The sequence below is a fragment of the Pan paniscus genome, chromosome 8 (assembly GCF_029289425.2).
Source record: "Pan paniscus chromosome 8, NHGRI_mPanPan1-v2.0_pri, whole genome shotgun sequence".
Taxonomy (NCBI): domain Eukaryota; kingdom Metazoa; phylum Chordata; class Mammalia; order Primates; family Hominidae; genus Pan; species Pan paniscus.
In genome coordinates this window covers 27,927,814-27,947,885 of record NC_073257.2, presented here as the reverse complement: position 1 = coordinate 27,947,885, position 20,072 = coordinate 27,927,814, and the positions used below count along the sequence as shown (strand labels likewise).

The 20,072-nt window shown below is 46.8% G+C and overlaps 4 protein-coding genes and 1 pseudogene across 15 annotated transcripts in view; 4 read left to right on the top strand and 1 right to left on the bottom strand.

Annotated features, from left to right (window-relative positions):
- The window catches only part of NMT2 (N-myristoyltransferase 2), a 63,459-nt gene extending 61,425 nt beyond the window's left edge, over positions 1-2,034 (top strand). For all 3 annotated transcript variants that reach the window (XM_057298826.2, XM_057298823.2, XM_063607279.1), the window contains one exon: positions 1,034-2,034. In XM_057298826.2, coding sequence (XP_057154809.1) covers positions 1,034-1,045 — 12 coding nt within the window. In that variant the 3' untranslated portion in view covers positions 1,046-2,034. The remainder of the gene's footprint in view (positions 1-1,033) is intronic.
- Positions 2,035-3,470: 1,436 nt separating this feature from the next.
- Positions 3,471-10,648, bottom strand: RPP38 (ribonuclease P/MRP subunit p38). 9 transcript variants are annotated; one of them, XM_055092441.1, is made up of 3 exons: positions 10,440-10,648; positions 5,392-5,510; positions 3,471-4,423 (listed from the first exon to the last, which is right to left on the bottom strand). In XM_055092441.1, the coding sequence occupies exon 3, from the start codon at positions 4,411-4,413 to the stop codon at positions 3,562-3,564; it is 852 nt and encodes a 283-aa protein (XP_054948416.1). In that variant the 5' UTR covers positions 4,414-4,423; positions 5,392-5,510; positions 10,440-10,648; the 3' UTR covers positions 3,471-3,561. The 9 variants fall into 9 exon arrangements, with proteins under 9 accessions (XP_054948416.1, XP_003831235.2, XP_008954833.2 ...); XM_003831187.7 differs by having other exon boundaries at positions 9,979-10,608; XM_008956585.5 differs by having other exon boundaries at positions 10,337-10,469.
- The window catches only part of ACBD7 (acyl-CoA binding domain containing 7), a 23,133-nt gene continuing 13,581 nt past the window's right edge, over positions 10,521-20,072 (top strand). The window contains exons 1-2 of one of the 2 annotated variants that reach the window (XM_055092444.2): positions 10,521-10,659; positions 18,815-19,023. In XM_055092444.2, the coding sequence (XP_054948419.1) occupies positions 19,012-19,023 (12 nt within the window). In that variant the 5' untranslated portion in view covers positions 10,521-10,659; positions 18,815-19,011. Of the gene's footprint in view, positions 10,660-11,131; positions 11,264-18,814; positions 19,024-20,072 lie in introns of those variants that run through there. The other variant, XM_063607280.1, reaches the window with a different exon arrangement.
- Positions 10,748-16,129, top strand: RPP38-DT (RPP38 divergent transcript). The gene has a single exon (XM_055092443.1). The coding sequence runs from the start codon at positions 10,748-10,750 to the stop codon at positions 11,387-11,389; it is 642 nt and encodes a 213-aa protein (XP_054948418.1). The 3' UTR covers positions 11,390-16,129.
- On the top strand, positions 11,884-16,129 carry LOC134731067 (glyceraldehyde-3-phosphate dehydrogenase-like; annotated as a pseudogene).

The window sequence follows — 20,072 nt, the reverse complement described above, 5'->3', positions numbered from 1 at the left end:
TCACGCCTGTAATCCCAGCACTTTGGGAGGCCAAGGCGGGCGAAACATTTGAGGTCAGGGGTTCGAGACCAGCCTGGCCAACATGGTGAAACCCCATCTCTACTAAAAATTCAAAAAGAACTAGCTGGGCATGGTGGCGGGTGCCTGTAATCCCAGCTGCTAGGAGGCTGAGGCAGGAGAATCACTTGAACCCAGGAAGCGGAAGTTGCAGTGAGCCAAGATCGTGCCACTGCACTCCAGCCTGGGTGACAGTGCAAGACTCCGTCTCAAAAAACAAAAGTAGATACTTTTCCCTGCCTTTACTGTGCCAGTGCCTAGGAAGTTCAGTGCAGAAGTTAATTGTTTTAGACATGATGGCATTTCCTTCAAGTTATGAGTCCAGTGAAACCAATCATATCTTATCCCAGGCAGGGGCCACCAAACTATGGCCTGTGGGCTAAATCCAGTCCATTGCTTATTTTTGTGTAGCCCACAGGCTAAGAATGTCTTTATTTTCTGGAATGGTTGAGGAGAAAAAGCCAAAAAATGACATCATTTTGTGACATGTGCAAATTACACAAAATTCAAATTCCAGTGTCCCTCAATAAGGTTTTATTGGAACATAGCCATACTTTTTTTTTTTTTTTAGGACAGGGTCTCACTCTATTTTCCAGGCTAGAATACAGTGGCACAGTCACAGCTCACTGCAGCCCCAAACTCCTGGGTTAAAATGATCCTCCTGCTTCAGCGTCTTTTTGAAGAAAAAGAACTAGCTGGGCGTGCATACCACCACGCCTGGCTAAGTTTTTCATTTTTTGTAGAGACAAGGTCTTGCTGTTTCCCGGGCTGGTCTTTAACTCCTGGCCTCAAGTGATCCTTCTGCCTTGGCCTCCCAAAGTACTGGGATTATAGACATGAGCCACCACTCTTGGCCACAGCCACTTTCATTTACATATTGCCTATGGCTGCTTCACACTACAAAGCTGAGTTGAGTTGTTGTGACAGATTGTGTGGCCTGCAAAGCCTAAGATATTCACTCTCTGGTCTTTTACAGAAAGTTTGTTGACCTTGGTCACTACGAAGGAGTTGGAACTCTCCTTTCTATAGGTTGCCGTGATTCTAAAGACCAACCCACAGCTGTGACATCCCTGAGACTACCACCAGAGGGCGACTGGGCCCCACAGTAGTGCATAATTAGGACCTTTCTTGGAGATAATGGAAGACTTGGAATTTCAGATGGTTCCACCCTAATTGCATTAGCGTTCTTTCTTAACAGGAGAAAGGCTTCAAGAAACAAAACAGTCCTCATTCACTGGAACAGGGTTTGAGATACCAGCATTAAGGAAATGAGATTTTAACTTAACCTGGAGTCAAGGCTCTAATTTAGGACTTTACTTCCCACTCATTTTCATGCCACAAAGTCTATACAAAGTAGGTTTTCAAATAATTGCAGAATCAGCCAGGCGCGGTGGCTCACACCTGTAATCCCTGCACTTTGGGAGGCCGAGGTGAGCAGATCACTTGAGGTCAGGAGTCTGAGACCAGCCTGGCCAACATGGTGAAGCCCTATCTCTACTAAAATTACAAAAACTAGCCGGGCACGGTGGTGTGCACCTGTAATCCCAGCTATTCGGGAGGCTGAGGCAGGAGAATTGCTTGAACCCAGGAGGCGGGGTTGCAGTGAGCCGGGATCACACCACTGCACTCCAGCCTGGGCAACAGAGTGAGACTCTATCTCGAAAGTAAAATAAATAACTGCAGCATTGCCAGTTGGAAACTTTGTCATGAGCTTACCTCATGGTGACAGTTACACTGCTCCTTTAAAGAGTCATTTACATAATTTGTTATCAAATTATTAACCACTTTTAAATAGAATAATAACTACATTTGCCTCCATAATTGAAGCAGATTACTAATTAACATTTTCGAGAATTAAACTGCTTGCTTATGAAGTAGCTATTAAAACTAAATTGAAATGCAATGGATAGTTTCTTGTAGATTTAAAACTGCATTGTACTGTACTTTGTCTATAATGAAAATGTTCTATTCAATAAGGTATCTTTTTTTCTTCTTTTTGGCCAAGATGGCACTAAGTAAAATTTAAATCGAGAGGTGGCATAATCCATGAGTCAGCCAGACTTTCAGCTGGAAAAATCTTTAGTAAATACCTTCCTTCTAAATTACAGAAAGTAAGTTTTCCATACACCCTGTAAACAGCAGACACTCTAACAGAGCATCGGTTATGCTCCATCTCCTAACCTGAAGGACTCTTGTCACACACCCACCTCTGAGAACCCAAGCTCCTCAGTTTTTTTAATCTTTTGGCCACATTTCATCCAATTACCATCATACCTTTTATACGTTAGATTTCCAAGGAGGTAAGTGAATCACGTAATGGGGGTGAACTGTACCCAGTCAAAATAACCTTATCTGACTTTTTCTATATTTTTGATATTTTTTCTCTAAATATTAAGTCTTTCTCCCAAGCTCATGTCTATTCCTTCCTAAAAGAAGTCAAATTGACATGAAGTGAAAAATGATGTGTTGCTTCTGAAGACAATGGATTGCTTGGCATTTGGGATCTTTCCTTTAAAACTGATAATGCTTCCCCAATTCAGTTCCATCTACCTGACTGACTAGAACATTTACTGTGGTACATTTTCCAGGTTTGATAGGAAAATGCTAAGCGTTGTAGGACACAGATATTCTTGCTCACAGGCACTCTACCAGCCTTTGAAAAAGTCAATTTAGGCTGGACGCCGCTGCTCACGCCTGTAATCTCAGCACTTTGGGAGGACAAGGCAGGTGGATCATGAGGTCAGTTCGAGACCAGCCTGACCAACATGGTGAAACCCCATCTCTACTAAAAATACAACAAAATGAGCTGGGTGTGGTGGTGGGCACCTGTAATCCCAGCTACTCAGGCGGCTGAGACAGGAGAATCGTTGAATCTGGGTGGTGGAGGGTGCAGTGAGCCGAGACTGCGCCGCTGCACTCCTGCCTTGGCGACAGAACGAAACTCTGTCTCAAAAAAAAAAAAAAAAAAGGCCAGGCACGGTGGCTCGCAGCTGTAATCCTAGCACTTTGGGAGGCTGACGTGGGCAAATCACGAGGTCAAGAGATGGAAACCATCCTGGCCAACATGGTAAAACCCTGTGTCTACTAAAAATACAAAACTTAGCTAGGCATGGTGGTGCGCACCTGTAGTCCCAGATACTTGGGAAGCTGAGGCAGGAGAATTGCTTGAACCCGGGAGGAGGAGGTTGCAGTGAGCTGAGACCGCACCATTGCACTCCAGCCTGGACAACAAGAGTGAAACTGTCTCAAAAAAAAAAAAAAGAAAAAGTCAATTTACACACGCATGAACACCAGTTTCAATAAACGTCTGTTTGGATATTCCTAATTTTGAATATTTCTTGCACTTAGTATATCTGTGCCATAGTTACAAAGAGTCTTACACATTTGAATATTACCAAACAGGACCCTATGAATCTATGTAAGTATAACTCATTTTATTAGTTTCAAGGCTTCTTTACAAGGTGTCCTTTCACAAACTGTATGACATGACAAGTTTATGCAAGATTACTTTGGAGTAGCTTTTTTACTTTTGGGTGGTTTCCTTATCTTATTAGGGTTTGGAACCAGTTTCTTTATTTTAAGGGGTTGTAATGTTACAGAAGCCTGCCGACCGTCAGCAAGCTTTCTCTTACGTTTTGACAGATCTTCAAATGAAGTGTCCAAAAGCTCTCTGTCTTGGCTTTCCAGAGGTTCAGTCTCTAAATTTTCCCCAGAATCTTCAATTCTGTCTTGAAGCCATGGTACACTTAAACTGGGGACTCTGGGGATGATGGCTCTTACTTCGTCCACAAAGTCAGTGGTGTTCTTTTTGAACCCCAAGGCTAGAACACATTTTAAGCCAATGACGGGGGCGATTCTCTCACTGAGCCGGGGGACCTGACAGGCAGGGACACTTCTGCTTAGGCTTAACTGAATCAAGTGTGAGGTGATCATGGCAGGCTTGACTGATTTACACACCAGAACTAACAGCAGTTCACTCCTTTCCAGGGCTCTGGTAACTTCGTTAACGCCAATGGCAAGCTGCTTCCTGACGTGTGCAGGCGTCCACCCTGACACTTGCTGCTTAGCATCTGTTTTCTTCTCCTTCAGATTCTCACTAATATCAACAGCAATGCTGCATTTCTCTCTGCTTTCTTTTTTCAGAAAAGGTGTTTTGTTCTTTTTCTTCTTATCTTCAATCTTCTGAAGTCCAATAGCTTTAAGCCTGTCCTCAAGCGTCTGTAGGATGAAGTGCATATCCTCGCTCTCCAGAGCGCTCCAGCGGATGATGTATGGGTTGTTCAACGACGTCTTCACAACCAGAGGTCTTGTCTTACGGAGAGATCCCCGCCCCGGTGCTTGAGGAGCTGCAGCCATTTTGAAAATCCTTCCAAGAAGCAAAATGACAACAGAAAAAATTCATGTTAGCGACAACTGCATGACTTAAGAATATCTTGACTGTACTCTCTGATTCTTATTTATTTATGTATTTATTTTTTGAGACAGAATTTCACTCTTGTTGCCCAGGCTGGAGTGCAGTGGCACAATCTCAGCTCACTGCAACCTCCACCTCCTGGGTTCAAGCGATTCTCCTGCCTCAGCCTCCCGAGTAGCTGGGATTACAGGCGCCCGCCACCAAGCCCAGCTAATGTTTCTATTTTTTTTTAGTAGAGACAGGGTTTCACCATGTTGCCCAGGCTGGTCTCAAACTCCTAACCTCAGGTGATCCACCCACCTCGGCCTCCCAAAGTGCTGCGATTACAGGCATGAGCCACTGCGCCCGGCCTGTACTCTGATTCTGGATAACCTAGAGCAAGCCTGATTATATAAGTCCAATTAGGTGAGCATACGCTTGTCTTCCTTTTAAAGATTAAGTAATTTTATTTTTCCCCATTTTTCTTACCCGATTTTGAATGCTCTACGAAGGCTCTTTAAAATACTCAGGACTATGGGTGAGTAGTGTTTAATTTTCCCCATTTTTTTATATGACTTTGTCTTTATTCCTATACAAGCAATATGTGAAAGTTTTAATTATTGCAATCATAGTACAATTCCATTTGTCTATTTCATTTATTAAAAATATTCTGTTTCTACTTGTTCATAATTAACCTTCTAGTGACTGTATGGTATTAATCTTCTAACTTGTTACTGTTTTCCAAAATGCTATCTAGTTGGGCTTCCATTCATTCACTCAACAAATATTCTAGGCCTGGCACACTGGCTCATGCCTTCAGTCTCAGAATTTCGGGAGGCTGCGGTGGACAGATCACTTCAGCCCATGAGTTTGAGACCACTCTGAGCAAATGGAGAAACCCTCTACAAAAAATACATAAATTAGCTAAGTGTGAGGCGTACCTGTAGTCCCAGCTACTTGGGAGGCTGAGGTGGGAAGATCACTTGAGCCCAGGAGGTCAAGGATGCAGTGAGCGTGATTGTGCCACCACACTCCAGCCCAGTAACACATCTGACCCTGTCTGAAAAAAAAAAAAAAAAAGATCTGAGCACCTCCAGTGTGCAAGTGGTGTTCTAGGTCCTGGGGCTCACAGTAAGCAAGACCCGATGTCCACCCACGTAGAGCTCCCAGTCTGCAAATACTCTGGTGGCCTCTGCCATTCACAACCAATCAGGTGTGATATTTTAAAGAACTGAACAGTCATCTCATGATTAAAACTTCAAATAACACTGTCATGTCCACTTTTGTAAGTCTCCCCACCTCCCAGAGCCCTAAATTTCTTGAATATCCTTCCTACAGCATTTGATACATATGCAGGCATACACTCCCTTTTTTTTGTTTTTTGAGACTGAGTTTTGCTCTTGTTGCCCAGGCTGGAGTGCAATGGCATGATCTCAGCTTATTGCAACCTCTGCCTCCCAGATTCAAGCGATTCTCCTGCCACAGCCTCCGGAGTAGCTGGGATTATAGGTGCCCAACACCACGCCTGGCTAATTTTTGTATTTTTAGTAGAGATGGGGTTTCACCATGTTGGCCAGGCTGGTCTCGAACTCCTGACCTCAGGTGATTCACCCACCTCAGCTTCCCAGAGTGCTGGGATTACAGGTACGAGCCACCACTCCCAGCCAGTCCTCCTTTTTAGGGGGACCCCGAGCTGACTTCTCTGGCTGGCAATTCCATGAAGACTAGGGAAATGTAATGAAATTTAAAGATACTAATCCATTGAGGAAAAATGAGTAGAAGGATGCTTAATGGGGAAAATGTTATAACCTATTGGTCCAGAGGGCATATCCTTTTATCCTTCCCAGAGGCAACTACACACTCCCTTCTCTTCCCTCAGTTTTCTTCCCTTCCTTCCTGGGGCTCAGCTAGAATCACAGGGACCCACCTGGCAAAACTAAAGGAAGTTATATGCTTTGCATTTATACTACCACTTACTAGGCTGGCAGCTGATGTTGAAGGCAAGTGTGTCTGTGCAGTGTATCGCTGTATAAAGCACTCTCTCCATGTATTATTTGCTTCTTACAGCATTCCTATAGAATTCCCCAATGTGTGCATTAGGAAACTGACTCACTGCCTAAAGTCACAACTAGTTTTCCAAATCCAAGTTTTCTGTTCTTTCAATCCTTGCTACACCTCAAAAATAACCTGTGGCTTCTTAAAACATGCAGATGCTTGGTCCTCAACCCAGATCTACTGAATTGGAATCTTCAATAATAAGGCCTGGGCATCTGTGCTTATAAAAAGCTACCCTAGGCTGGGTGCAGTGGCTCACGCCAGTAACCAAAGCACATTGGGAGCCCAAGGCGGGCGGATCATAAGGTCAGGAGTTCGAGACCAGCCTGGCCAATATGGCGAAATCGCGTCTCTACTAAAAAATACAAAAAAATTAGCCAGGCATGGTGGTGCCTGCCTGTAATCCCAGCTACTCTGAGGCTGAGGCAGGAGAATCTCTTGAATCCAGGAGACAGAGGTTGTAGTGAGTCAAGATCGCGCCACTGCATTCTAGCCTGGGCGACAGCAAGACTCCATATCAAAAAAAAAAAAAAAAAAGTTGCCCTCGTGAATCTGATTCAGAGCCCGAATCAGGAACCACTGGTGTAGGACAGGGTGTTTCCACACTGGACAGCCCCGAGAAAGGGCCCCCTGAGCGCTATTGGTCTCTGATATTCTTCCCAGACACCTTCCCACAGAAAAGCCAAATTCAGCTCCTTAGGGTGAGACATCACACCCTGGTCGTCTCGGTACTGCCCACTCCTGGAGACTTCTGGGGCCTAAGCTGCTTCCTTCACGGTGGCCACACTGTGCCCCCTGACCCCATTATCTCTATGCTCCCCTAGAGCTCAGGAAATCAGGAAGAAAAGTGGCTCATCCAGATGCAATGCAGTGACTGTGAGGGGCTGGCATCAGGTTCAAAGTGGTCAGGAAGAGGGAAATAAGTGACAGAGGGGTGAAACAAATAGGATGGGGCAGAGCTCTTGCCAACTGCAAGTCAGATGATGTATCCGCATCCAAACACCACAGAATAAATACTTAAAATCATGCTCCGGAGGGATCACAAAACAGGCTATAAACTCCCACCTGCAGAATCTGCTGGGGAGATAAAGAGAGCCAAGTAGTCTGGATAAGCATAATCTCACGCAATATAATCCAGAAACAAAGTACTGACTGATAAGATTTTATAGCTTTAGAGTAAGAGAGAAAAATAGGCTTTGCTGAGGGCCCTTTAGAGCTGTCTCAAGAGGCCTCTGCTGCCTGTAGATCAAGGGCAAACTCTTTTTACTAGACAGTCTTGCCCTGTCACCTGGCAGTAGTGCAGTTGTTCGATCATGGCCCACTGCAGCCTTGAACTTCTGGGTTCAAGCAATCCTCCCACCTCAGCCTCCTGCTGAGTAGCTGGAATTATAGGCGCATACCACCAAGCCCAGAAAATTTTTTTAATTTTTAAATTTTCTGTATAGGCTGGGCACGGTGGCTCACACCTGTAATCCCAGCACTTTGGGAGGACAAGATGGACAGATCACTTGAGGTCAGGAATTCGAGACCAGCCTGGCAAATATGGTGAAACCCAGTCTCTACTAAAAATACAAAAATTAGCCAGGAGTGGTGGTGCACACCTGTAATCCCAGCTACTTAGGTGGGTGGCTGAGGTGGGGGAATTGCTTGAACCCAGAAGGCGGAGGCTGCAATGAGCCGTAATTGCACCACTGTGCTCCAGCCTGGGCAATGGAGTAAGACTCCGTCTTAAAAAAAAAAAAAAAAAAAAAAAAAAAAATTCTATAGAGACAAGGTCTTGCTTTGTTGCCTGGGCTGGTCTTCAACTCCTAGGCTCAGGCGATCCCGTAGCCTCGGCCTCCCCAAAAGTACTGGGATTGCGGGCATGAGCTACCATGCCCCACCTAAACTCTAATGTGACATAAAAGGCCCTCCACACTCCAGCTCAATCTCCCACTTAGGCCCTCTTTCTCCTTAGGCCCCACCAAGCACAAGTCCTCAACACCGAACAACATACTATTTAATGAGGCCAGCATTTTCCCACCTGCAAGTCTTTATACACATTAGTCCCTCTGCCTGGAATACCACTCCCACCCTCAGCCGCAGGCCCCTTCCTTTCTTCAACAAATATTTATGGATTATCCACGATGTGCCAGGCCATAAAGATTACGTATTTTTTCTCACAGACCTCAATGAGCTTAGAGTCCACGAGGAAAAAATATTAGCAGGTAATTATACAATAAAGCCTGATGCACATGAAGGTCAGGGAACAGTATGCTTAGGGAACATCCAGCAGAGGCCTAGCTTAGTTGAGGGGGGTGGGAAAAGGCAGTCCTCACAGAGGAACTGCCGTTTTTTTTTTTTGTTTTTTTTGAGATGGAGTCTCATTCTGCCGCCAGGCTGAAGTGCAGTGGCACAATCTCGGCTCACTGCATCCTCCGCCTCCAGGGTTCAAGCGATTCTCCTGCCTCAGACTCCCGAGTAGCTGGGACTACAGGCACGGGCCATCACGCCCGGCTAATTCTTGTATTTTTAGTAGAGACGGGGTTTCACCATGTTGGCCAGGATGGTCTCGATCTCCTGACTTTGTGATCCGCCCGCCTCGGCCTCCCAAAGTGCTGGGACTACAGGCGTGAGCCACCGCGCCCGGCCGGACCTCTTAACCTACATCTAAACAATGCCTACCAAAGGAAGTATGGAGTAAAGAAAGGTATCCCAGTATTAAAAGAAATAAGTTGGCTGGCGAGGTGGCTCACGCCTGTAATCCCAGCACTTTGGGAAGCCCAGGCGGGCGGATCACTTGAGGTCAGTAGATCGAGACTAGCCTGACCAACATGGTGACCCGTCTCTACTAAAAATAAGAAAATTAGCCGGGCGTGGTGGCACGCGCCTGTAGTCCCAGCTACTCGGGAGGCTGAGGCAGGAGAATCGCTTGAACCCGGCAGGCGGAGGTTGCAGTGAGCCGGAATCGCGCCACTGCGCTCCAGCCTGGGCGACTGCTATGTCTCAAAAAAAAAAAAAAAAAAAAAAAAAACACGTTCAAATAAGTTCAATGTGGCTGGGGCAGAGATGCTAGAGAAAGCGGTGAGAAACTAGGAAAGGTGTGTAAGGACCAGATAATGAAGACCTTTGCAAGCCTTCCAGTGTGAAGCAACTTTAACATCTAAAGCAGAGGTGTCGTGATTAGAAAGACGTTATAGATCTTTGTGGATCTGGGCAAAGGAAGAGTCCCTGAGCAGCAAAGACGCTCCTGGAGTCGTCCAGGTTAGAAATGACGGTGGCCTGCACTAGAGACGCCGCAGAAAGGACTGGAGAAAAATACATGTTAGTCGGAAAAGAAGGTAGAATCTCCCGACACAGTAGTGACCAGCTGGAAGTAAAGTTGAGAACGGTATTGGTGGTGACTCCCGGTTTCTGGATCCCGCCGGTAGCCGAGGGGCGACGGCCGACCCAAAGCTCACCTCCCCACTGCACGCCGCCCCTGGATCGAGTACCTTGGTGCTTTACTATTTAGCACACGGAAGTGTTGTTCTGTTGTCCGTGTCTCCTTGGAGACCGTGGAGAACAGAAGGGCCGGCGTGGGGTTTTCGCTTTGTACTCCTGGTGCCCAGCCAGCGCTGCAATCCAGCAGAGGAGCCGGACTAGAAGCGCGGAAGCTCTGGGTGCACGCGCCCGGCCCGGGACTAGGCGGCCCAACCGGGAGGGCGGCGGGTCCTGCGGCCACGCAACAGGCGTTGGGGAAGCAGCAGAGACCCTGCGTGCGCGCGGGCTTCGGCCTCCAGATTCCGCAGAGTCCCGGGCCCGATCCGCCCGGGGCTGGCCTCCTGCCCTACGTGGGCACCGCGCGCCCACCTGGAACTCACGATGGCGAATCCGTGGTCACCTGAAGGCAACAGCACCGGCTCCCAGTGCGCCTGCGCTGCGCGTGCGCAGAGCCCTCGCCTCCCGGCCTCACCTCGCAGACGCGACGGGCCGGGGAGGAAGCGCTCGGAGCAGTGCAGGTTTCGTTATCCTGTGTTAGGTCACTCCGGAGAGGGGAAAGCGGCCCACAGCGTCGCGCGACCCGGAAACGACACAACGAGGCCCAATCTTTTAGACTCGAGTTTAGGCCCCGGGGTGGAGTCTCTGGACCGGGTCCCCCCCCCCCCGCTACAGGGGCAGTGCGCAGGCGCGAGGTATGTATCGCGAGACCATGCGGTTGCCCGGGTAACCAGACGCTCAGGACTTGGACCGTCCAGTTGTTCGGAGGCCAGCCTATAGCCAATGGTATCCCGAGGGCTCGCTCTCTCCGGGCGTTTGTGCTCCCCTCTCTCTTCTAATCCAGTTTCTACCTTTCAGTGCTTTGGAATCTTAGCCCTCTGTCTCTATTCGCTTTTCTGTATTTGCCTTGCCTCAGGGACGCACAACCCCAGCCCCTGTCCCAGTGAGCCCGTCGCCATGGAATCCCTGCAGACTCCCCAGCACCGCGAAAATCAAGATAAAAGGGAGAAGGAGTATGGGGTAAAACACATGCCTATGGGCAATAATGCAGGGAATCTTGAGCCCGAAAAGAGAAAGGCAGTAAGAGTTGCCTTGAATTCAGCAACAGCTGCACAGAATATCCCGTCCAGTGTCCACTGTGGCTGCTCCAAGCAATGGAGACTCAAGCTACCATCGGAGTCGCTGCAAAGTCGGGGACAGGTGATGAAGCGGCCGAATAACATTTTAAAGCTCAGGAATCTGGATCTGTTGCTCTACCCTTGGCCAGAACTTAGAAGACGGCAGGTTGCTTCTGACCCAGTGAGCCTCCTCCTTCTCCCCGCTTTTTCCGGCCTTACTTGGGCCCCCTTCCTTTTCCTCTTTACATATCTGCCTCCTTTTCTCAATCTCCTCACTGTTGGTTTTGTATCCTGTTTTCTGGTATAGTTTCTGTGATTTCTTTCTTTTATTTATTATTATTATTGTTGTTGTTGAGACAGAGTTTTGCCCTTGTTGCCCAGGCTGGAGTGCAATGGCGCGATCCTGGCTCACTCTAGCCAACGCCTCACAGGTTCAGGTGATTCTCCTGCCTCAGCCTCCGGAGTAGCTGGGGTTACAGGCACGGGCCACCAGCCCAGCTAATTTTTGTATTTTTAGTACAGACAGTGTTTCACCATGTTAGTCAGGCTGTTCTCGAACTCCTGACCTCAGGTCATCCGCCCACCTCGGCCTTCCAAAGTGCTGGGATTACAGGCATGAGCTACTGTGCCCAGCCTCTATGATTTCAATTTTCATGTTTAAGTACCTATGTAGAACCTAACTGTCCATAAAGTAAACACAACAAAAAAAAGATTTGGCTTTTGGTCAAAGATCATTGGAGGTTGGTTACACAGGGTAAAGTGCAGTATGATTTTTATCACAATTAGAAAGATTAAAAAGAGATGACAGTGAGTTTGTGAGAACAGGTTTGTGTTTCATAAAATGAATTGTGTGAGTTCGCTATGATGAATTGCAAGCAGCTTGCATTTCCAAAGACAAATAGAGACACAGGAATCTAATAAAAATGCTAAAGTAATGGGAAGGAGACATCCATACGTTTTTGTCCCCCTAAGGTTCCAGATTTATAGTTTGAGCATCATCTCAGCTTACATTTTCTCTGTGGAAAACATCAGCCATTACATTACTTGGCTCTGGGTTGAAATCCTAACTTCATCAGCTGAAGATCTTATGACCTAGGCAAGTTTATTAACCTCCTCTATGACGTGATAAAAATAGTATCTCTTGTGTGGATTAGAAGAAATGTTCCTCTATGCTAAGATGATTATTATGTGCGGAACACATAGTTAAGTGCTTGATAAATTGAACTATGGCGAATCCAGTCTCAACCATGGCAAAACTAAGTTAATAAAAATGAAACATAACCTTTATTATTTTAGTGCTTGTGTTTTATTTTAAAACTAGCAGTATAATTTCCAAGAGGATTTTGCTAAAATTAACAAGTACGTTTCGAAAGTAATTTCTGTCCCTCTTGTATCACACAAACATTACAACCAAAAAGTAAAAAACATTCTCCCATGACCCAATCACACCCATTTTTTTCTTTAGTGTTCCCTTCTACTTTGTTTCACATATGTGCATGCTTTTACATTAAACTAATACAGATTAAGTCTTCTGATTTTCTTTACACATAACACTTTTTCATGTTTCTCAAATTATTACTTTACATATTTGATATCCTATTCTGAAGAAACGGTTTTTTTTTTTTTTTTTGGAGGCAGGGTCTTGCTCTGTTGCCCAGGCTAAAGTGCAGTGGCACCATCTCAGCTCACTGCAACCTCCTCCCAAGCTCAAGTGATCCTCCCACCTCAGCCTCCTGAGTAGCTGGGACTACAGGAGCATGCCACCATGCCTGGCTAATTTTTGTACTTTTTGTAGAGACGGGGTCTTGCCATGTTGCTCAGGCTGGTCTCAAACTCCTGGGCTCAAGTAATGCTCCTACCTCGGCCTCCCAGAGTGCTGGGATTACAGATGTGCACCACCACACCTGCCAGTTTTACTTTTTAACGACAGTTGTTTTATCCTGTAAAATCTGTTTGGTCTTTGTATATTAGAGCTTTCTTTTTATATTAATTCTAGAACTGGACTACTGTTTGATTTGTATGCTTTCCATTATTTGACAATGACTTAAGATTCTGAGTGATGGCCGGCTGTGGTGGCTCACACCTGTAATCCCAGCACTTTGGGAGGCTGAGGCAGGAGGATTGCTTGAGCCCGGGAGTTCAAGACCAGCCTAGGCAACATGACGAAACCCCGTCTCTACAGAAAAAAAAAAAAAAAAAAAAATTAGCTGGGCATGGTGGTGTGTGCCTGTAGTCCCAGCCACTCCTGAGGCTGAGGCAGGAGGATTGCTTGAGCATAGAAGGTGGAGGCTACAGTGAGCTATGATCACACCACTGCACTCTAGCCTGGGCAACAGAGTGAGACCCTGTCTCCAAAACAAATAAATAAAAAGATTCTGAGTAATAAATTAGATCATTAGCCACAATCCTTTGATGAAATAAGTGAAGGTCCCAACAAGAAAATTTGTCAATAGAAGAATGTAAGGGAATTGACCACCAGATTCTTCTTTTCCTCCATGGTATTCTGACCTTAGCTCTGTGTGTGTGTGTGTGTGTGTGTGTGTGATGTAACAGTAGTTGTTATGTAAACAATTCATTATTTTAAATCAGTTACTAAGAATAAACTTTAATGATGAGTTGCAAAATGAATACTGAAAGCTTTACTAATTGGAACGGTATAGTACTCCAAAGAATATCTGTGTCCATAGAGACAAGTGAAGGTGAGGAGTTTCAAGCAGTTGAGCAATTCGCAGGTCTCACAAAACAGCAAAATCAAGACCAACATGATGTCAGCTCCCTGCATCTCTAATCCCATGGGACAGCATTCCCAATCTCAGAGGTCAGATGACAGGTCTTATGAGTGGTGGGTCACTCTGTCGAGGAACAAACTGTAAACTTCAGCAAGCAGTTCTACAGATTTACACAGAAGCCTGCGGCTCCATCCTAAAGTGGAGCAGGTTGTAGGGGGTGCGGAGAAAGAAGGGGAAGATGGAAAGCCCTAGTCTCAACTAAACTAGGGACATGGATGAGAAACACCCTTGTGAGACTCTCCCACAAGATAGGGAAGCCCTGTGGGCAAGGTCATCCGTGAGCTGAATGGGAACCTCCCTGGCATGGCCTTTTGTGTCCCCACTGCCAACGTGTCAGTTGTGGGCCTGAACTGCCATCTGGAAAAACCTGCCAAATAGGATGACATCAGGAAGGTGGTGAAGCAGGCTTCAGAGGGCTCTTCAAGGGCATCCCGGGCTACACCGAGCACCAGATCGTCTCCTCCAACTTCAACAGTGACACCCACTCTTTCACCTTCGATGCTGGAGCTGGCATTGCCCTCGACGACCACTTTGTCAAGCACATTTCCTGATATGACAGTGAGTTTGGCTACAGCAACAGGGTGGCGAAGCCCACATGGCCTCCAAGGAGTAAGACCCCCGGACCACCAGCCCCAGCGAGAGCACGAGAGGATGAGAGAGACTCTCACTGCTGCGGAGTCCCTGCCCCACTCAGCCCCCGCCCCCACTGAGAATCTCCCCTCCTCACAGTTTCCACGCAGACCCCCTGAAGAGGGAGACACCTTGGGAGCCCCACCTTGTCGTGTACCATCAATAAAGTTTCCTGCACTCAATCAAAAAAAAAAAAAAAAAAAAAAAAGGGAAGCCTTGCCTTGCTCCCAGGGAAATCACAGACATTCGGCCAGGACTCAGGGTAGACTGCAGTCAGGCCTTGGCTATGTGGCTATGTGGAGATGTCCAAGGTGGTCAGGGGTCTCAGGAGTGCTGTTTTATGAAAATGGAGAAATTTGAAAGACATTTAATTCTTCCTTTTTATCCCCCTCCTCCCTTTCTTCCCCCCCGCCTTTTCCTACAGGTACGATATTCATTGAATTTTAAGTGTTGGGGATAAAGTGGTGAGCCAGAGTTCTAAAGGAGGAGAAACGGTAAACAAAGTAAACGATTTAAGTTGTCAGATGATTCAAAGTGCTACAGAAAAAAAGCAGGGAAGGCCAGGCACGGTGGCTCATGCCTGTAATCCCAGCACTTTGGGAGGCCAAGGTGGGCGGATCACTTGAGGTCAGGAGTTCGAGACCAGCCTGGCCAACATGGTGAAACCTCGTCTCTACTAAAAATACAAAAATTAGTTGGGCATGGTGGCGCGCACCTGTAATTCCAGCTACTCGGGAGGCTGAGGTAGGAGAATCACTTGAACCTGGGAGGCGGAAGTTGCAGTGAGTCCAGATCATGCCACTGCACCCCAGCATGGGTGATAGAGTGAGACTGTATCTCAGAAAAAAACAAAAACAAAAGCAACACAAAAAAGCAGGTAAGAGTGGAAGGGGGTGCTAGGTTGGGTGATAAAAGGCCTCCTGAGATGACAGATGAGCAAAGACCTAGAGGAGTGGAAGCACTGAGCCAGACCGACCCTGGGAAGATAATTCTGAGGTAGAGACGGGAGAGCAGCAGTGCGATAGGCCTGTTAGAACAGCCGGGAGGCCAAGTGGAGCGGAAGCCCTTTGAAGGCAGGTAAGAATGAGAACAGAAGAAAGACAGAGAGAGATGGCCAGAGGCTCATAGACGAGAAGACCAGACTAAAGCTATTTCTTGTCTCAAAGTCTTCCTGGAGGTGTTGCCATGTCGGCTAAGTCTTGAAGGAGGAGTTGGCTGTTAAGAAAGTGGGAAAAGGAGCCAGGTATGGTGGCTCACGCCTGTAGTCCCAGCACTTTGGGAGGCCAAGGCGGGCGGATCACTTGAGGTCAGGAGTTTGAAACCAGCCTGGCCAACATGGCGAAACCCCATCTCTACTAAAAATACAAAAATTAGCTGGGCATGGTGGCATACGCCTGTAATCCCAGCTACTAGGGAGGCTGAGGCAGGAGAATCACTTGAATCCAGGAGGTGGAGGTTCCAGTGAGCTGAGATCTCACCACTGCACTCCAGCCTGGGTGATAGATTGAGACTCCATCTCAAAAACAAACAAGAAAGAGAGAAGAAAGAGAAAGAAAGAGAAAATAAAAAACAAAATCAAAGAGAGAAAGAGAGAGAGAGGGAGGGAAAAGAAAATAAAAAGAAAAGAAGGAAAAGGGTGTGCCAGACAGTGGAGTGGCAACTATCTACCAACGTGGAGAAAGGGAACTTGAAGTCCTTCAGTTACCTGGGGTAGAGCATCCATGCCTGTGGGAAATAGCGAGAGATGTGGTTGAAGAGGTCAGCAGGACCTGGTCCATCCCGGAGGACCACATGTACTATTCAGCCAAGGAGAGCTAAATTGTCATTGCAGAGAAGAGAGCAAAACCATGGATGCACCATTCGTGAGGCTTGGGTCCAACCCTACAGCCATTACATCAAAATGGTGGTGGGAATTAGGGATCAGACTGGGGTTTGTATCTTTTTTTCCCCAGGTAATTGAATGTACTGCCAGGGTTAAGAAATGTTCATCTTGACAGTACTAAAGATTCAATGCAATCCCTATGAGAATCCCAAAGGATTTTTTTTATAGAAAAAGAAAAACCTATTCGGAAACTCATGCTATGGTTTTGATTTTATTTTATTTTATTTTATTTTATCTTATTTATTTTTGAGACAGAGTCTCACTCTGTTGCCCAGGCTGGAGTGCAGTGGCAAGATCTTGGCTCACTGCAACCTCCGGCTCCCAGGTGCAAGCAATTCTCCTTGCCTCAGCCTCTCAAGTAGCTGGGATTACAGGTGCCCACCAGCATGCCTAGCTAATTTTTGTATTTTTAGAAGAGATTTTTAGAAGAAGGGTTTTTGCCATGTTGGCCAGGCTGGTCTTGAACTCCTGACCTCAAGTGATCCGCCCACCTCGGCCTCCCAAAGTGCTGGGATTACAGGCGTGAGCCACCGCGCCTGGCCCCTTCTTGCATCTCGAGACAAGACACACATGGCTAGGCAATGAGATGGGGAATGGCAACCCAGGAGAAGAAAATACTTTCAAAAGAGGTCTTAAAAGAACATTCTGGATTTAGAGAAAAAAGCAGAGAACAATGTAGCGTCCATCCCTCTCCTCTTCTGGATTCTTACAGTGACGATAATTCCAGAATGTCTCAGCTGAAGATATGGACTGATACCTGAACTCAGTGCAGTATTTCCCGCTGAAACACCACAGACCGGGTTCTGCCCGCAGCCAGGACTAGGCTATCAGAGAAAGGCCTGGCTGTGCTGAAGCTGCCATGAGCCTCAGTACCCCCACGGGACCTTTCCCATCGTCTAGGACTTCAAACACAAACAACTGCCCAGTAGGTTTTTCTAACATTTTGCTTTTGGTCCTTCACTTGGAAATGCACTGATTTCACCAGGAAAATATTTGTGAGGTGAAAAAAAAAGATTTTCATGAAAACGCAAATATTTTAAAAATGTAGCTTTATGCAAAAGCAAGCTGAAAGGTTTCTTGTTGCATTGTTGTACGTTGAAGCTCAGTCACTTTGCCGACATTGAGTTTCTTTTTTCTCCCAGTCACCCTTCTCCACCAATGCTACTATTTAAGCGAAGTGTCGGAAATTAGCTTCTCATGTGACCACCCAATTCGGTTCCAGTCCTTTGGAAATGTAATCCTATTCGGTGTGTCTGCAGACTTGGAGTGACATTGGGTTTGTTCCCCTAGAAAAATGAGTCAAATCGAATAGGCGTTTAGTCCTGTGCCTTTACCATAATTAAAAACGAGTTAAGCTGATTGTAGCATGTGTCCAGAATTTAGGTGGTTTTGCTTTATAAAGAGAAGAGGTGCAAACCACAGGCCACTTTCTCTCATGATAAACAGCGCCTGGAGGCAGCGTGGAGGAGACACATCCATCATCCACGTTTCTAGGAATAATGGACAGGAGAGAAGTATGTATAAAGGAGGAATCCTGTGCTTCGGGAAGCTGAGGTGAGAGGATCGCTTGAGGTCAGGAGTTCGAGACCAGCCTGGGCAACCTAGTGAGACCCCCCCCACCCCACCTCTCTTAAAAAAAAACACACACATATATATATTTTTTAATTTGCACTTTTAATTTATAAAATTTTTAATTTTTAAAATTTTAAATATATATAAATTTATATATACTTTTTAGAGAAAAAATATATAATATACATACCTAGGAAGACCCCCACCTCTGAAAAAAATTTATATATATAAATTTTTAATTTATAAAATTTTAAATACATATTTACTTATTCTTTTTTTTTTTTGAGACGGAGTTTCACACTTGTTGCCCAGGCTGGAGTGCAATGGTGCAATCTTGGCTCACCACAGCCTCCACCTCCCGGGTTCAAGCGATTCTCCTGCCTCAGCCTCCTGAGTAACTGGGATTACAGGTATGCGCCACCACACCCGGCTAATTTTGTGTTTTTAGTAGAGACCGGGTTTCTCCATGTTGGTCAGGCTGGTCTCGAACTCCCGACCTCAGGTGATCTGCCGGCCTCAGCCTCCCAAAGTGTTGGGATTACAGGCGTGAGCCACCGCGCCCGGCCAATACGTATTTACATTTATAAATTTTTTTTAATTGAAAAAATTACATATGTATTTTAAGAGAGTTGGGGCGGGTCTCTCTAGATAAATATATCTATATATGTATTTTTTCTCTCTCTCTCTCTCTGTCTCTCTCCTTCTTTCTTTCTTTCGAAGGCATTCCAGGGGAGGCCTGTGCCCTACGGAGACCTCTCTGGGTTTCCTGCAAAGAACCGCTTGAGAAAGAATAGAAGAGAGAGCCAAGAGCGGAGAGAAACTCATTTAAATTCTCCCGTCTTCGCCTTTCCATTTGCAGCCTGGGGAACCCGGCATGCAGTACCGCTCACCGCCCAGCCTCGCCCCCGGGCCCGCGACCAATGGGAGGCGGCCGGGCCGGGAGCGCGGCCAATGGCAGCGGCCGGAGGAGACGCGGCCCTTTAAGAAGCGGCGGGTGCGAGAGGGGGCAGAGCACCGGACAACAACAGCAGCAGCAACAACGAGGTCGCCGCCACCATGGCCCTGCAGGTACCCGGGGCGCGGGGAGGCCACGCGGGAGGGGCGCTTCGCGAGGGGAGTGCTTAATTGGGGCTCCGGGTGGGCTTGGCGCCCCTGGGAGCGGTCGGCGGTGACCCGGGGGACACGCCCACTCCTTCCCCAGCGCCCCGGATGGCAGTGTAGACCGCACCTGTGCCTGCTGACGGCGAGCCAGGGCTCCCAGGGCAACCCTTCCGGACCCCAGGGGCCGGGTGAGCGGAAAAGCAGGCAAGGCACGAGCGCCGGGGAGCACGGAGCGGGCCGCCTCCTCTCTCCGTCTCCGAGAGGGAGTCGAGATCCCCCGCTCCCGCCCCTTCGCTCGTTCGGACCTCCAGGACCTCTCTTAGTGTCATACTGAGCAGAAGAGATCTGTGAGGCTCCGATTTAAAAATACTGTTTTATAGGTATGTGAAAAAAATTGTTAAGGGTGGAAAACTTTGGAAAAGACAACAAATATAAAGTAATAATTACTGATAATAATCCAATCATAATTCCTTCACCCAGGTGATAATCACTGCTACATGCTAGGGTAATTCCTAGTATGTCCTAGTATGTTTTTTCCATGTGTGTATGTGTGTGGCATATATCTACACACATACCTATGATGTTATTGTGTATATACAGTTTTATTCCTACACGTAAAACAGTAATATGAGCATTTTGTCATTATTAAATATTCTAAAATGTAATTTTATTTTTCTTTTTTGAGACTGTCTCATTCTGTTGCCCAGGCTGAGGCGCAGTTGGTGCGATCTCTGCTCACTGCAACCTGTGCTCACTGCAACCTCCACCTCCCAGGTGTAAGCGATTCTCATATCTGAGCCTCCCCAGTAGCTGGGGTTACAGGTGCACGCCACCACGCCCGGCTGATTTTTGTAATTTTTTTTTTTTTTTTTTTTTTTTGAGATGGAGTCTCATTCTGTCACCCAGGCTGTTTGAGATGGAGTCTCACTCTGTCACCCAGGCTGGAGTGCAGTGGTGCAATCTCAGCTCACCGCAACCTCCGCCTCCCAAGTTCAAGTGATTCTCCTATCTCAGCC

Excerpts from the sequence above, each read along its gene's own strand:
- RPP38 (XM_055092441.1), bottom strand. The coding sequence starts at position 4,413 with ATGGCTGCAGCTCCTCAAGCACCGGGGCGGGGATCTCTCCGTAAGACA.
- RPP38-DT (XM_055092443.1), top strand. The coding sequence starts at position 10,748 with ATGGTATCCCGAGGGCTCGCTCTCTCCGGGCGTTTGTGCTCCCCTCTC.